The sequence below is a fragment of the Coregonus clupeaformis genome, chromosome 8, assembly GCF_020615455.1.
Source record: "Coregonus clupeaformis isolate EN_2021a chromosome 8, ASM2061545v1, whole genome shotgun sequence".
NCBI classification, from domain to species: Eukaryota; Metazoa; Chordata; class Actinopteri; order Salmoniformes; family Salmonidae; genus Coregonus; species Coregonus clupeaformis.
Genome location: NC_059199.1, coordinates 1,591,510 through 1,608,753, shown reverse-complemented (window position 1 = coordinate 1,608,753; position 17,244 = coordinate 1,591,510). Strand labels below are relative to the sequence as shown.

The 17,244-nt window shown below is 42.5% G+C and overlaps 1 protein-coding gene across 3 annotated transcripts; it reads right to left on the bottom strand.

Moving 5' to 3' along the window:
* Positions 1-1,108: 1,108 nt before the first annotated feature.
* Positions 1,109-16,083, bottom strand: LOC121571132 (macrophage-capping protein). 3 transcript variants are annotated; one of them, XM_041882444.1, is made up of 10 exons: positions 15,988-16,072; positions 12,287-12,360; positions 7,309-7,502; positions 4,875-5,029; positions 3,749-3,910; positions 3,363-3,512; positions 2,857-2,943; positions 2,470-2,602; positions 2,001-2,092; positions 1,109-1,683 (listed from the first exon to the last, which is right to left on the bottom strand). In XM_041882444.1, the coding sequence occupies exons 3-10, from the start codon at positions 7,499-7,501 to the stop codon at positions 1,618-1,620; spliced, it is 1,038 nt and encodes a 345-aa protein (XP_041738378.1). In that variant the 5' UTR covers position 7,502; positions 12,287-12,360; positions 15,988-16,072; the 3' UTR covers positions 1,109-1,617. The 3 variants fall into 3 exon arrangements, with proteins under 3 accessions (XP_041738378.1, XP_041738375.1, XP_041738374.1); XM_041882441.1 differs by lacking the exon at positions 12,287-12,360 and having other exon boundaries at positions 15,988-16,083; XM_041882440.2 differs by lacking the exons at positions 12,287-12,360; positions 15,988-16,072 and adding an exon at positions 12,147-12,269.
* Between the last annotated feature and the right edge of the window lie 1,161 nt (positions 16,084-17,244).

Genomic DNA, 17,244 nt, shown 5'->3' with positions numbered 1-17,244 from the left:
ACATAGATCTAGACATACTAGATCCAAACATAGAAAATACAACATAGAAAATCACACCCTGACTCAACAAATAAGAGTCCCCAGAGTCAGGGCGTGACAGTAGGTGTGTGTGTGTGTGTGTGTGTGTGTGTGCGCGTGCATAGCCGCGGGAAGGACTAGTAAAGGCACTAACTTTGTGAAGAAAATAATAATAATAAAAACAATTAAAATAATAATCAGGGGGGGTGCTGCAGCACCGTCAGCAGCCATGGGCGGCTATGTGTGTGTGTGTGATCTATGCATCTGAGAGAGAGAGAGCGGGATAGTATACAAATATACACTGGAGTTGCTTACCAAGACTACATTGAATGTTCCTGAGTGGCCTAGTTACAGGTGACTTAAATCGGCTTGAAAATGGCTTTCTAGCAATGATCAACAACCAACTTGACAGAGCTTGAAGATTTTTTAAATGAATAATGGACAAATATTGTACAATCCAGGTGTCCAAAGCTCTTTGGAGGGGGGGGGTTAAAAACGGATCTAATCAAGATACTGTATATTAGTGTTTTATTTTTCATAAATGTTTAATAAATGTTCAAATTTTTCTTCCACTTTTTCATTACAGAGTATTTTGTGTAGACCGTTAAATACAACTTTGTAACACAACAACATTTTGAAAAAGTCAAGGGTGTGAAAACTTTGAAGGCACTGTAAATACACAGCTTTAGAACATGACATCAAAATAGGCTATCTTTGACAACCCCAACAGTAGCTCCTGGAGGTTAACGTTTACAGAAGGTTACGTAAGTAAACTGTTGAGTCTACTGGTAGTTCCCTCAGGTGTAGGCGGGTTAACCTGTTAAGTGTTTATCCAGGGAACAACCGAGCAATGTAGTCTCACCAGGTGAAAGGTGAAATACATTGATTATTCCAGTAAAGAAAACTAGCTGGAGAGAGTTGACACAGGTAATAAAAATGTAGTCACCCAATGACCATGTCCCAAATGGCACCCTATTCCCTATATAGTGCACTGCTTCTGGCCCTATGAGCCCTGGTCGAAAGTAGTGCACTACGTAGGGAATAGGGTGCCAGTTGTCAGGAACCAAAGGACGAAACCACACACTGTACGTGTTGTTTCAGTTTCCATTTATTTTCATCATCTGTAGCCTCCTACATGTATTATTGGAATATATCCTGTTATTCTTAAACAAATGTAAAAAAAAAAAAATGACTAAACCAAACAAATTCACCTTATAGGATTTGTGGAATGTCATCTTGGCTTGAAATAATATGAGACTAGTAACAGAGACCAGTGAGCACACGTTTTCCTTCCCAGTCAGAACCAGAGGTAGTGACTTAGGGTTCCATTTGGTGTGACACCATTATAAATGCTCTTATTATTTTGAGTTTATTTGACCTAAGCATGACTAAAGATGTGTTTTCTATGAGTATAGTACCTTACAAATATTTACATATAAGTAAACACATTAAAAAATATATAATTTTTTTTGAATTTGAGATGCTGTCACTCCTGATGAGAAGACTTTTAAACATTAAGATCTTTTATTTTTCCAGGTTGCAATTTCATAATATTTTACGAGTGCAATATTGAGACCCTTTTCTGAAAGCCATTGTAGTTTAGTTCCAGTTTTTGAAGAACTGCTTGAAGATGATCGTCTCCCTCCCTTGTGGTAGTATCTCCACCTGTAAGAGAGTACAGAGATTTGACATGACTGGCACATAAACCACCCCATTGTATACACATAAAACATTTATGATACTGGGTTCATGACCTGCTAGTTAGTGGTTACACATGCACATTGCATTGTGACAATGGAAGAAGACATACAAGGAATTCGGTTTGACTTACTGGAATTCAAATGCCCAAATTCTTCTGTTTTCAGGAATAATGAAATCATGATGCTATCAGTTGCTGATGTTATGTTGCTGGGTAGATTTAATGGCTGGATAATGAGGAAATAATGTCTGGGTTTTTGCCATTTGTGAGATGCTTGACTCACCTGCGTTTTCATCCTGGGGTAGTTCATCTGTTGGATGAAGTCATCCGCCATTTTCAGGGCCTCCCTCTTCTCCTCCGCATTGGCTCCCATACCTGTCAATCATCAGTGGGATAACGTCTCACCATGTCTTCCCTCAGTCTCACCCATAGAGGTCTCAGTAAGGTCTCAACACAATAATGTCTGTTAACTGTATTCAATACAAACCCTGATTAAATTAGTATTTATTTAGACATTGTATATCGCAAACATTATTCTAGGGAAACATTTAATGGAGCAGAAATATTTTAGTCAAGGTTCACGTGCTTTCCTGTAGCTCAATTGGTAGAGCATGGTACTTGTAACACCAGGGTAGTGGGTTCGATCCTCGGGACCACCCATACGTAAAAATGTATGCACGCATGACTGTAAGTCGCTTTGGATAAAAGCGTCTGCTAAATGGCATATTATTTATTATTATTTTATTATTTACCTTTCCAAACAAAGATCTTTCCGTTGGCCCCGTTATCCAGAATAAAGCAGTCGTCGCGCACCAGTAGGTCCTTGGCAAATGGGCTCTTTTCCGAGACGTTGGTCAGTTTCATCTGGCCTGTCGCATCGGACACCTGTGGAGGACAATAACACCGGCCATGACTTTTAGTTCATTTGTGAACTAGTTCACCCCAAAAATATTGTTTGATCTTGGGAAAAAAGAGCCCTAAAGTATAGCTGTGCTATACCGTCTACATTCCAAAATATCTCAAATTCAGATTTCAGATTTTGGGGTGAGCTATCCATTTACAACAGTAATGATGTAATGCAATAGAACAGTTCTGGAGATACATAACTGTTTACCAATGGAATTGTAATGTCCAGCTACCTTGTAGAGGGAGGCGGAGTTGGAGACGTCTGCTTGACTGTCCTCCTCTGGAGTGCTCTCTGCCAGCTCTCGCATTGGTCCCAGCACCTGTCAATCACAGGGCAGAGTGGAAGATGGATTGTTGTGAGGTTTATATCAGTGGAGGCTGCTGAGGGGAGGACGGCTCATAATAATGGCTGGAATGGAGTATTACCTTCCCATTACCTTCCTATACCTTGATATCAAAGTCTCTAAATATGCTTAGACATTACAGGATTGACAAGTCTCAAGGTCACAGGAGGTTGGTGGCACCTTAATTGGGGAGGACAGGCTCACGGTAATGGGTGGAGTGGAGTGGTATCAAATAGATTACACACATCCTGTAGCTTCCATGTGTTTGATTCCATTCCATTTACTCCGTTCCGCCCATTATTATGTGCCGTCCTCCCCTCAGCAGCCTCCTGTGCTCTAGGTCTGTGACTGTTTTCATTTGCTTTGGGAGGAAAGGACTAAGTCGGTCATTTTACCTTGAGCATCTCTGGCGTCTCCTCCCCCTCATTGATGTCAGTGATGCATGCTTTGCCATGTCTCTCAGTGTCGCGGATCAGGCTAGCGATCTCACGCGACTTCTGCTTCTCAAACATGTTGGCCTGCGAGCCGATCCACGAAAATATGGTCTAAAGACATAAACATGTTTGTTTTTTATTGTCTCGTCTGAAGTGGATAATATACTGTATGATTTGATAGTAGGCCTACTGTACTGAGCCCTAATTAAGGAAAATGTGCCATTTAAGGCAACAATGTAATGTTGTTCTCCCTGCCCTCACTGCTAAAAGTCTCCCGCAGGGAATTTGCAACACTCACTGTCACCTCTCAACTCCCTCCCTCCCCTCTCCCCCCTCCCCCCTCTCACCTCTCCCAGGTCCAGGATGAAACAGTCTCCCTTGTTGAAGCTCTGCCAGCTCAGCTCCACCTCCTTGGCACGGATGTTGCGCTTCCCTTTGATCTGGTACAGCCTGTAGACCGGCCCTGACCCGCCCTGGGGCCGCCTGAAGCCAGACTCCACACCACCCTCCTAATGTGTGTGTTTGAGGGAGAGAGTGAATAAAAGTAACAAGAGAGAGGAAAAAGAAAAGAAAGAGAAAAATATAACAATATGAAAATGTTGTTTATGTTAGATTTTTTGTAAAATCTGTATCTAACCAGGAAGTCTCTAAGGATTTTACGAGCTATCGCTTCAATGAGAGAGATCAAATCAAATCAAATGTTATTTGTCACATACACGTGTTTAGCAGATGTTATATCGGGTGTAGCGAAATGCTTGCATATGTGGAACGATATGACAAGAAATCAGTAGCATGTGATGAAATTATGAAGAGGACTGCTTGTAAAGTAATGTCCTCAATCATGGATTTGAAACAGGAAAAACATTACATTTACTGTCAGTAGAGGACTCAATCCTAACACGTTAGGATACACATGCATTACTCACAGTGGGCCCAAATCTAATGTGGGAAACACATGGATTACCAATAGTGGGCACAAATCTAATGTGGGAAACACATGGATTACCCATAGTGGGCCCAAATCTAATGTGGGAAACACATGGATTACCAACAGTGGGCCCAAATCTAATGTGGGAAACACATGGATTACCCATAGTGGGCCCAAATCTAATGTGGGAAACACATGGATTACCAACAGTGGGCCCAAATCTAATGTGGGAAACACATGGATTACCCATAGTGGGCCCAAATCTAATGTGGGAAACACATGGATTACCCATAGTGGGCCCAAATCTAATGTGGGAAACACATGGATTACCCATAGTGGGCCCAAGTCTAATGTGGGAAACACATGGATTACCCATAGTGAGCCCAAGTCTAATGTGGGAAACACATGGATTACTCCAAGTTTCAGATACAGTAAATCACACATTGATGTCCAAGAGAAACACAAAAGTTTGCACATAAATTCCCATGCAAGTACATTTCTTAAAGAGATGGGCCCTGTGTTGTCAGTACCATCCACCGGCTCACCTTGTAGCTGACCCCCCTGGGGAAGAGGTTCATGAACTCTGGAGACTCGTAGCCCTGGACCTGGCGGTGCTGGATGGGGTCACCACCCAGGAAGCTGTCCAGCTGAGTGGCGAGCATGGCACATGCCACCTGCTCATCACGAGATGACTTCTCACCTGGGGGGGAAGGAAGCGAGGGGAGGGGTGAGTAGGAGGACACAAACACACACACAAAACCCAGCCCTTCTTTCTTAGGGAGCTCTCCTCCTCTATTAACCCCATCCTTCTTCTGTCATCATCCTTCCATCTGTCAGTCTTAGTCTCCGTCCTCATAATCAGTCGTTGGGTCAGTGTCATGGTGTGTCATCACCATTAGCACGCAGGTTATTCACTTTTCAACCGCTCAGAGGTTAATTAGGTGTGTACACAATGGGTTGGCTAGTACATGACATTACCAAAAGTGCTCATCGGACATCTCATTACAAAATCATGGGCATAACAGCCTCCACTCTTCTGGGAAGGCTTTCCACTAGATGTTGGAACATTGCTGCGGGACTTGCTTACATTCAGCCACAAGAGCATTAGTGAGGTCGGTCACTGATGTTGGGCGATTAGGCCTGGCTTGCAGTCGGTGTTCCAATTCATCCCAAAGGTGTTCGATTGGGTTGAGGTCAGGGCTCTGTGCAGGCCAGTCAAGTTCTTCCACACCAATCTCGACAAACCATTTCTGTATGGACCTCGCTTTGTGCACGGGGGCATTGTCATGCTGAAACAGGAAAGGGCCTTCCCCAAACTGTTGCCACAAAGTTGGAAGCACAGAATCGTATAGAATGTCATTGTATGCTGTAGCGTTAAGATTTCCCTTCACTGGAGCTAAGGGGCCTAGCCCGAACCATGAAAAACAGCCCCAGACTATTATTAATTCCTCCTCCACCAAACTTTACAGATGGCACTAGGCATTTGGGCAGGTAGCGTTATCCTGGCATTCGCCAAACTCATATTCGTCCGTCGGACTGCCAGATGGTGAAGCGTGATTCATCACTCCAGAGAACGTGTTTCCACTGCTCCAGAGTCCAATGGTGGCGAGCTTTACACTACTCCAACCAACGCTTGGCATTGCACATGGTGATCTTAGGCTTGTGTGCGGCTGATCGGCCATGGAAACCCATTTCATGAAGCTCCAGATGAACATTTATTGTGCTGACATTGCTTCCAGAGGCAGTTTGGAACCCGGTAGTGAGTGTTGCAACTGAGGACAGCTGATTTTTAGGTGCTACGCATTTCAGCACTTGGTGGTCCTGTTCTGTGAGCTTGTGTGGCCTACCACTTCGCGGCTGAGCCGTTGTTGCTCCTAGACGTTTCCACTTCACAATAACAGCACTTACAGTTGACCGGGCAGCTTTGCAGGGCAGAAATTTGAGTAACTGACTTGTTGGAAAGGTGGCATCCTATGACGGTGCCACTTTGAAATTCACTGAGCACTTCAGTATGGAACATTCGACCGCCAATGTGAATCTATGAAGATTGCATGGCTGTGTGCTCAATCTTAGACACCTGTCAGCAACGGGTGTGGCTGAAAAAGCCAAATCCACTAATTTGAAGGGTTGTCCACCAACTTTTGGCCATGCAGTGTAGTTTGGATTTACAGAGCAATATTGGATACAAGCTTACAGTCTTAGAAAAAAAAATGGCTAACTAAAACCTAAAAGGGTTCCTCGGCTGTTCCCATAGGTGAACCCTTTGAAGAACCCTTTTGGTTCCAAGTAAAACGGTTTTGGGTTCCATGTAGAACCCTTTCCACAGAGGGTTCCCAAATAGGTTCTACCTGGAACCAAAAAGGGTTGTCCTATGGGGACAGCCGAATAACTCTTTTGGAACCCTTTTTTTTTTAGGAGACTCCATCCATAAATGATAATAAAGGACTCTTATCCCAAGAGACTGAGATATAATTTTCCATTCCACTCTTATGTGTATACACTTTCTAATGTACACAGATAGTCCCCGTCCTCCCCATCCCCCATGATGACCGCAACTCACCCATTTAATAACAGTTAGATGAGTAGAACACTCAAAGGCTCCTACATCTGTTTCTATTGAAGTTCTGGCAAATATCAGTATGGATCAAAACATTGTCTTGTACTTCAATAAAGGTAAATGGTGGAGCATTTTATTACATCATTCTACAGGTTTTTATGCCCAATACCTAAAATAGTGGGGCCCAAAGTTTATCATGGCCACGTGACTTGTCCAGGAAAAACTCCAGGCTCTATCAGAGTAAGAGTGCTGATCCAAGACCAGTTTAGCCTTTTAGATCATAATGAATACGACTGGGGAACTTGATCCCAGATCAGCAGTCTTACTCTGAGATGCTTTGTCAATACAGACCCTGGTCAGGAAAAACGATTGACCCTACTTATTTGACACATATATCATGCATCCATTTTCCTTAATCTCACCTATCCACATGTGTAGGTCTGCCCCCTGGTCCCCTCTGTGCTCCAACACCAGGTAGGAGTCTCCGTTGTAGAAGGCCCCAACCTCAGCTGGCTCCAGCAGCACCGCCTTCATCTTCTCCACCCGCCACACCTTCAGCCCCGGCTCCCGCGTCTCTGGCCCAAACTGTCCAGGTGCTGCCATGTTGGGGAACATTCTGTACGGGGAGAGGGAGAGGAGAGAGTGGGTCAGTAGAGGTGGGGGATGGATGGATGGAGGAGTTAGGATGTAGGGTTATGGGGGAGGGGGGAGGGGAGCTGCCTGGAAAGGGCGCATTCTGCACTGGGTAGAGGGAGATGGAAGAGCGGGTCAGGGGAGGGGGAGGTGGAGGATAAATTGGGGCGGCGCACAATTGGCCCAGCGTCGTCCAGGGTAGGGGAGGGAATGGCCGGCAGGGATGTAGCTCAGTTGGTAGAGCATGGCGTTTGCAACGCCAGGGTTGTGGGATTGATTCCCACGGGGGGCTAGTATGAAAAATAAAAAAATAATGTATGCACTCACTAACTGTAAGTCGCTCTGGATAAGAGCGTCTGATAAATGACTAAAATGAAATGAATGGAATAAACAAATGGTAGATTGGGGAGGGGAGAGTTGGAAGTGAGAGGGTGAAAGTAGAGTCTGTTTTATTGTTTGGGTTGTGGGAAGGGGGTGTATTTCTTTGCTATGAAATGAGTGAGACAAATAGACATTGGGAGTTTTTGCTGCTGGAGGTTGCAGAAACAGTCAACTAAGATAAATCGTTTTTACTTGTCATGGCAAGAATACTTATTTCCATATTGAAGTCCAGACAAGAAACAGAGAAAGCGGCAGTGGAGAATGGGTGAGAAGTGAGAACTCATATAATCATGTCATGACATGAATAACTATTTCTGCAGGAACACAGAAACAGGAAAATAAAGGTAGAAATTACTAGAAGAGAAGATGCCAAATGAGGGGTGGGACATACCGACCCATATGGCACTAATGTGATTCATTGTACAAAAGAGGGTGTGCCTATAGGGCAAATCGTATCACGTCTCACATGCACACACTAAGTCTCTCTCTCTCTCTCTCTCTCTCTCTCTCTCTCTCTCTCTCTCTCTCTCTCTCTCTCTCTCTCTCTCTCTCTCTCTCTCTCTCTCTCTCTCTCTCTCTCTCTCTCTCTCTCTCTCTCTCTCTCTCTCTCTCTCCTCTCTCTCTCTCTCTCTCTCTCTCTCTCTCTCTCTCTCTCTCTCTCTCTCTTCTCTCTCTCTCTCTCTCTCTCTCTCTCTCTCTCTCTCTCTCTCTCTCTCTCTCTCTCTCTCTCTCTCTCTCTCTCTCTCTCTCTCTCTCTCTCTCTCTCTCTCTCTCTCTCTCTCTCTCTCTCTCTCTCTCTCTCTCTCTCTCTCCTCTCTCTCTCTCTCTCTCTCTCTCTCTCTCTCTCTCTCTTCTCTCTCTTCTCTCTCTTCTCTCTCTCTCTCTCTCTCTCTCTCAGCTATATTACACTTTAGTGATTTGTAGCAGGGCATGTTGTGGGCATTCCTGACGTTACTCAGACAAATAAACAATCACTTTCATGATTCCTCCTATCATAGTACCTCTGTCAATGTTATTTCCCTGTGACAATAGGATTCAATAAATTATAGTCATATTCAAAGATAAATCAATGTTGAAACATTTTATAAAGGCTATACTCAAGTCACCTGGTCTTACAGGCTGGTTTTGTCTACACTAAAGGTGGCTAGTGTCACTTGCCAGGCATTTGTTTTTGTATAAAACAGAAGGCAGGTGGAATATTGGGGCGGCAGGTAGCTTAGTGGTTAAGAGCGTTGTGCCAGTAACCGAAAGGTCTCTGGTTCTAATCCCTGAGCCGACTAGATGGAAAATCTGTCGATGTGCCCTTGAGCAAGGCACTTAACCCTAATTGCTCCTGTATGTCGCTCTGGATAAGAGCATCTGCTAAATGACAAAAAAAAAAAAAGAATATCATTGGAGAGACAGTTAGCATTGATGTTGTCCATTAGAAATCATTCACCCTGAATCACAGCACTATGTTGATTGTTTCTATTCATTATACCCTAAACAAATAATGAAAGGTCTATATGGGTTAATAAGCACACAGGTTTAGCCTAATGTGTTGTGTATTATACCTGTAGTGAGTGCACTGTTATCAGACGAAATGGAGTAGGCTATGGAAAATATAACAAATATCAAATACAAAAGCCTTTGCGGGGATCACGATGGAATAAAGGTTTGAGATCCACTTGTACTGTGTGGACACAACTACGCCATGCAGACTGACATTTTAGTGTCCTGTTTGCAGAGTCATAAACAATATATAGCAAACAAAACTACAACATATTTGGAGCTACTACATTCTGGGAACCTTTCAGCCAGCTATGTGACACTCACCAAAGGGCACACCCAACTCTCACAGAACACGTGTAGCTGCACTATAATTACACTGTAGGCTACCTATCAGTAGGTAACCTTAACCCTACCAGTAGGTAACCTTAACCCTATCAGTAGGTAACCTTAACCCTACCAGTAGGTAACATTAACCCTACCAGTAGGTAACTAGCATGTAAAGTGGGAGCCAGGCTGGCAAAGACCTGTCATGGGTGGCGGGTAGCCTAGTGGTTAAGAGTGTTGGGTTAGGAACGGAAATGTGGCTGGTTCGAATCCCCAAGCTGACTGTCGATGTTAAAGGCACTTTACCCTAAATGCTCAGGATTAGAATGTTTGCTAAATGATGTAAATGCATAGTTTCCCCTCTGTATTTCTAATAAAGGGAAATGGCCTGGGTGTTGGTTAACCTTGAAAGAAGCCAGTCTGAAATGGAAACATTCTGTAAACTGTGTCCCAAAGAAATGAAAATGCTCTCTCACAGTTCAGTGCATGCACAAAACACGTGTTTAAATAACAATACAACTGTAATAACTCTTGGTATGGCTTTCAGTTTACATTTCATTTTGGCACTCACACAGGCGCCAGTGAAAAATCCAGTACTGATAAAGTTTTATTGGACTGGCACAACGATGGCCCATTGTAAAAGGTCACATGACAGGATTATTGTGAGGAAGGATGATGGTTACAGGCAGTTGCTTCAGACATTCAAACTGCTGCTTTTTTAAGTTAGCTCCACCCCCCCTTGAGACATAGATTGTGGCTGTTTGATCAGTATCTATGGAAACTGCAACTCACTCTCTACCACCAAGCAATCACCCAGAGCCTACCACAGTTAACACTCCACTGAGTGTTCTTACCAATGGTTCTTACTGAGAAAGAGAGAGGTGCAAACAAGCTAAAGCCCTGGCCCCTGTCCTCAATTAATCTTTAGATTAAATGTATCCGGTTGAGCAATTTCTCAAGAGCAATCTTTCACAAATGCATATTTCATCACAAGGCATGAATGCACGGGTTACCAGGTTCATAAATGCTTACTTAAAGGAGAAATTTCACTTGTGGCCAGACAGTTTTTCCTAGCCACCGTGCTTCTACATCTGCATTTCAAGGGTTTCAGGCTCGGTTTCTGTATAAGCACTTTGTGACAACTGATGATGTAAAAAGGGCTTTAAAAATACATTTGATTGATTGATTGATTGACTGATTGATTGACAGTATTTGAGTGTTGGTGAGCCACAGTGGTGTAAAGTACTTTAGTAAAAATAATTTACAGTAGTTTTTTTGGGTGTCTGTACTTTACAATTTTCCTGTCCTACTAAGCATTCATTTTACATTTTACTAATATTTTTGACAACTTTTACTTTTCCACTACATTCCAAAAGAAAATAATGTACTTTTTACTCCATACATTTTCCCTGACACCCAAAAGTACTCGTTACATTTTGAATGCTTAGTAGGACAGGAAAATGGTCCAATTCACGCACTTCCATGTTCATCCCTACTGCCTCTGATCTGGCAGACTCACTAAGCACAAATGCTTTGTTTGTAAATTATGTCTGAGTATTTGCGTGTGCCCCTGGGTATCCGTAAATGTAAAAAAATTTAAAAAATTCGTGCCATCTGGTTTGCTTAATATAAGGATTTTGAAAAGATTTTTACACTTTTACTTTGATACATAAGTATATTTTCGCAATTACATTGACTTTTGATACTTTTGATAGTATTGTATATTTAAAACCAAATACTTTTAGACTTTTACTCAAATATTATTTTACTGGGTGACTTTCACTTTTACTTGAGTCATTTTCTATCTTTACTTTTACTCAGGTATTTTTACAACACTGGTGAACCACACCACAGGGACCTCTTTCCTTATACTACTACTGAGTCAATCACACTAAATGAAACACTAAAACTTTTACATATTCACCTAAACCTGAACCAATACATTTCTCTACATCACAGGTAAGGATGTAGGTATCAGGAAGTGCAGGTAAGGAAGTTCATGCACGTAGCAAGAACCCAGTGAGAATAGAGGCTAACCCTCATGCTATCTATCAGCAAGGATATTAGGCCCTCGTAAAAAACAGAAGTGCCCTAATTCCAATTAACAAAACAGATCAAATATATTGGCCAGCTCCAAATAATCAATAAACAGAACAAAAACAAGCTGGTAAAAGTAACCAGTCAGAGAAAGAGTGATAGATACAAAGAGAAAGTAAATATTTGAACACACATTCTAGCCTAGGTAGGACACGTAGCCAACGGGACACCAACCACTGCACATAGGGCTGCAGGTGTACGGCGGTAGGGGTTAGGGTTACAATGCTTAGACAGCGTGGTGAAGAGGAGGTTAAGACAGCGTGGTGAAGAGGAGGTTAAGACAGCGTGGTGAAGAGGAGGTTAAGATGAGAGAAAAAGCCCAGGTCCACTTAACTGCATGATCCCCTCGGCTAGCTCCAGCACCGCACCTGACTCCAGCTCCATTCTGCCTGATAGCAGCTTGATTGTTTGTGAATGTGTGTGTGAGTGGACTGAGGAGGCCTGGGCAAGGAAGAGTGTGTTGTTGCTCCTCACCTGGCCTGGTTAGATTATATGAGGATGGTAACGTGAGCCCGGGGAGTGATCTGAGCGGCCGTGGCAAGGGCGCCCTGTGGGGGAAGAGTTGGGTTCCTGACAAACGCTAAACACCACGGTGACAATGATGACTGCTGGGCTGGCTCCCCAATCTCCCCATCTCCCCTCTCCCCTCTTCAATGCCTAACCACTTTCCATGGGCCGGAGCAGGGTAATGAGGGAGGGGGAGACAAAGGGAGAGAGGGAAAAAGAAGATGTGACACTAACAGGTCTTGACACTGACAGATGGCTAACTGGTGCGACAGGCAATTTGTACACAGCCCCTGACAAATGAACACCCTCCTTTCCTCATCTCATGTCTCTCATGAGCATTGATTGGACAGGACAGGACAGGACAGAACAATTGGGCTGCATTTACACAGGCAGCCCAATTCTGATCTTTATTTCCACTAATTGGTCTTTTGACCAATCACATCAGATCTTTTTTTCAGAGCTGATCTGATTGGTCAAAGACCAATTAGTGTAAACACATCCTTAGTCTCCATTGCATCTCCCAACCAGATCAGTGATCAACGAAAGGAAACAAGTGTACAAGCAAAGGAGACCATGTAAGATAATTGGGATGTATCCCAAGAGACCGGGAACCTCCCAGCTAGCACATTTGGTTCCTTGGAAATTGTGGGAACGTATGTTTTTGGTTTCCCATTAGTTCTGGGAACAAAGCCATACGTTTCCTGACCGGTAAAACTGGACGTTTTTTAAAGGTTCTGAGAACGGAAGTGAAAATTTAGTTTGTTCTGGGAACATTCATTTTTAGGTTGCAGGGAGGTTCTGAGAACTTTTTACTATGGTAATAATAATATGCCATTTAGCAGACGCTTTTATCCAAAGCGACTTACAGTCACGCGTTCATACTTTTTTTTTTGTGTATGGGTGGTCCCGGGGATCAAACCCACTACCTTGGTGTTGCAAGCACCGTGCTCTACCAGCTGAGCTACAGAGGACCCTGAAAGTTTTTCTGGGAGTTTTTATTAACGTTCTGAGAACGGAAATGATAGGTTATTTGAAGGTAATTAAATAACGTTCCACTAAGACTCATAATAACACTGCTAACTGTTTTGAACTGTAGTGCTTGACACATGGAAATTAATTTGTTTAGGCATTAATCATGCAAACACAATCATTTTTTATTTTGAAATGGCATCAGTGAGATTCAAACCTCTAGTCTTCTGTTTTCAATCCATGGAATCAGTCCACTGAGCCACCAGGATTGACTGGCATGCAGTGTTTTTTTAACTCATGAAAAGGTGTTCATTTTAATCTATTCAAACTGACCCCATTTCAAAGAAAAATAATTCATTAAGATCAGGTGTGAACACACTTAACAAGACAGAGGATAGAGAGAGCTTTGTTGACGGAAGTTTACATACACTTAGGTTGGAGTCATTAAAACTCATTTTTCAACCACTCCACAAATTTCTTGTTAACAAACCATAGTTTTGGCACGTCAGTTAGGACATCTACTTTGTATATGACAAAAGTAATTTTTCCAACAATTGTTTACAGACAGATTATTTCACTTATAATTCACTGTATCACAATTCCAGTGGGTCAGAAGTTTACATACACTAAGTTGACTGTGCCTTTAAACAGCTCGGAAAATTCCAGAAAATGATGTCATGGCTTTAGAAGCTTCTGATAGGCTAATTGACATTATTTTAGTCAATTGGAGGTGTATCTGTGGATGTATTTCAAGGCCTACCTCAAACTCAATGCCTCTTTGCTTGACATCATGTGAAAATGAAAACAAATCAGCCAAGACCTCAGAAAATAAATTGTAGACCTCCACAAGTCTGGTTCATCCTTGGGAGCAATTTCCAAACGTCTGAAGGTACCACATTCATCTGTACAAACAATAGTATGCAAGTATAAACACCATGGGACCACGCAGCCATCATACCGCTCAGTAAGGAGACGCGTTCTGTCTCCTAGAGATGAACATACTTAAGTGCAAATCAATCCCAGAACAACAGCAAAGGACCTTGTGAAGATGCTGGAGGAAACAGGTACAAAAGTATCTATATCCACAGTAAAACGAGTCCTATATCGACATAACCTGAAAGGCCGCTCAGCAAGGAAGAAGCCACTGCTCCAAAACTGCCATAAAAAAGCCTGACTACGGTTTGCAACTGCACATGGGGACAAAGATCGTACTTTTTGGAGAAATGTCCTCTGGTCTGATGAAACAAAAATATAATTGTTTGGCCATAATGACCATCGTTATGTTTGGAGGAAAAAGGGGAAGCTTGCAAGCCGAAGAACACCATCCCAACCGTGAAGCACAGGGGTGGCAGCATCATGCTGTGGGGGTGCTTTGCTGCAGGAGGGACTGGTGCACTTCACAAAATAGATGGCATCATGAGGAAGGAAAATTATGTGGATATATTGAAGCAACATCTGAAGACATCAGTCAGGAATTTAAAGCTTGGTCGCAAATGGGCCTTCCAACTGGACAATGACCCCAAGCATACTTCCAAAGTTGTGGCAAAATGGCTTAAGGACAACAAAGTCAAGGTATTGGAGTGGCAATCACAAAGCCCTGACCTCAATCCTATAGAACATTTGTGGGCAGAACTGAAAAACCGTGTGCGAGCAAGGAGGCCTACAAACCTGACTCAGTTACACCAGCTCTGTCAGGAGGAATGGGCCAAAATTCACCCAACTTATTGTGGGAAGCTTGTGGAAGGCTACCCAAAACGTTTGACCCAAGTTAAACAATTTAAAGGCAATGCTACCAAATACTAATTGAGTGTGTGTAAACTTCTGATCCACCGGGAATGTGATGAAAGAAATAAAAGCTTAAATAAATCATTCTCTCTACTATGATTCTGACATTTCACATTCTTAAAATAAAGTGGTGATCCTAACTGACCTAAAACAGGGAATTTTTATTAGGATTAAATGTCAGGAATTGTGAAAAACTGAGTTTAAATGTATTTGGCTAAGGTGTATGTAAACTTACGACTTCAACTGTATATGTTTTTAAATAACATCCTTAGAACGTTCTTTGAACATTACTAATGTTTTCTTGTGGTTTTTATGGAAAGTTTTCTTAATGTTATGAGAACCATGAGAAAACCTGTAGGAATCGTTATGCTGAAGTGCTGAAATTGAGAGCAATTTGCCGATTGGCAGTGTGTATGTGTGTGCGTGCGTGTGTGTATGTGCACGGTGCATGTGTGTGTGTGAGGGAGATAGAAAGAGATGAAATGAGGTGAGAGGAGAGGAACAGGGAAGTAGAGACGGATGAAATTCAAAAGGGAAAATAATTCCATTGAAAAAATGAGTGATAAAGGAATACGTGCAGAGCAGAGTCCATAAACAATCTGTAAACAGAGAGAGAGAGAGAGAGAGAGAGAGAGAGATAGAGGAGAATGAAGAGATAGCTAACAATATGATTGATAGAGATATCGAGAGAGTATGGAGGGATGGAAAGAGGGAGGAAAGCGAAGTGTGACTAGTTTTAGTGTTCCCTCAGATTCCTCAGCTAATTTGAGGAAAGAATGCAAGATGGAGCGCTAATAGAAAGGAGTGCCTTGGAAATAAATGTCCCTGCCATGCATCCTGTTTCAGGAAAAGTTGTGAAGAAAAGACAAAAAACAATAATAATTTTTCTTTTGAAATTATTTCATAGATCTTACCTTGCAACTTAAATTGAGGAGGTAGTGGATTAGGACACGTCAGTGTAGAGAGAGAGAGAGAGAGAGGAAATGCAGTCATGCAAAGGATACACAATCTCAGACACACACTCTTCCTGTCTCTGTCTCATGCAGTCATAGCCCAGCCCACTGGTTTACAGAAAAAAAGAAACAGCAGAAAAAGTAGAGAGAGAGAGAGAAGCTAAGGAAGCAGACAGAGAGTGGGAGAAGGGCTAAAAGAGTAAGAACAGGGTGTGAGGGTGTGGCATTAGTGAGACAAAGTTAGCAGAATAGATTAAGAGTTGTAAATGACTTTGTGGCATGAGCAATTGTTTATTTTAATGATGAACTATTCAGCCACTATTCCTTCACCATAGCAACATAACCAAACCTACCAGTATAGGTATATGACCTCTCCCATAGACACACCTTGTATGGGGAACACTTACCTGACTGAGTGCCCAACCTGCCCATCATATAATGACGTGACCTCCTACACAGTGACACACTGTATAATCACCAGCCTGGAAATTATTATGCTGTTCTACAGGGACCCAATTACACTTTGACCCTTGGGGATTCCCTAATGATGATAGTGGTCTGGACCGACATGACTATTTCTTAACACTTATGTTTCTACTTCTTATGTGGGGCACTGATTTTCCTGAGCAGTGTCCAGCAAACCCCATAACTTGAACCTTCTTTCACATAGTATGTTTTTTGTAAAGTCAGTCTGGACAATAGTGTCTGCTAAATGTGTACATCTGTAATTTCACTCATTTGGTCAATATTTCGGACTGTTATATTGATATTTATTGATCTAATCAAGGCAACCTAAATTGGCACATTTTGAGGCCCATCTACATCCTCAATACATCACTGGAACATCCCATTTTGGTTGCTATGAGGATGCAGTGTTTGATTACCAAATACACCAACCAAGATGGAAAAAGAGAAGCCCATATTCTAAATAGACTCAAGTGTGTGACTGTGATTCAGTGTATTATATCAGGTGACCGGAAAATAGCCATCTTTGGCATTCAGTCAGTATTAGGGCCCAGTTCCGTTTCAGCCCCTAACTTCTTCCCTTAGCCCCTACACTTTCAGCGTTCACAGATCTCAAATAACAAATGGTCCCACCAAGCCCTCTCATAGACTTAATGGAGTGTATACCATGTTGCTTTCACCTATCCATATTTTCCAGATCTTTCGACACTGAACGTTTAGGGGCTAGGGTTAGCGGCTAATGTTTGAAATGAA

Excerpts from the sequence above, each read along its gene's own strand:
- LOC121571132 (XM_041882440.2), bottom strand. The coding sequence starts at position 12,196 with ATGGAGCTGGAGTCAGGTGCGGTGCTGGAGCTAGCCGAGGGGATCATG. Across the intron at positions 5,030-7,308 it reads AGACCTACACATGTGGATAG|GTGAGAAGTCATCTCGTGAT; the intron begins GTGAGATTAAGG and ends CTTCCCCCCCAG. Across the intron at positions 1,684-2,000 it reads ACCCCAGGATGAAAACGCAG|GTGGAGATACTACCACAAGG; the intron begins GTGAGTCAAGCA and ends ACTCTCTTACAG.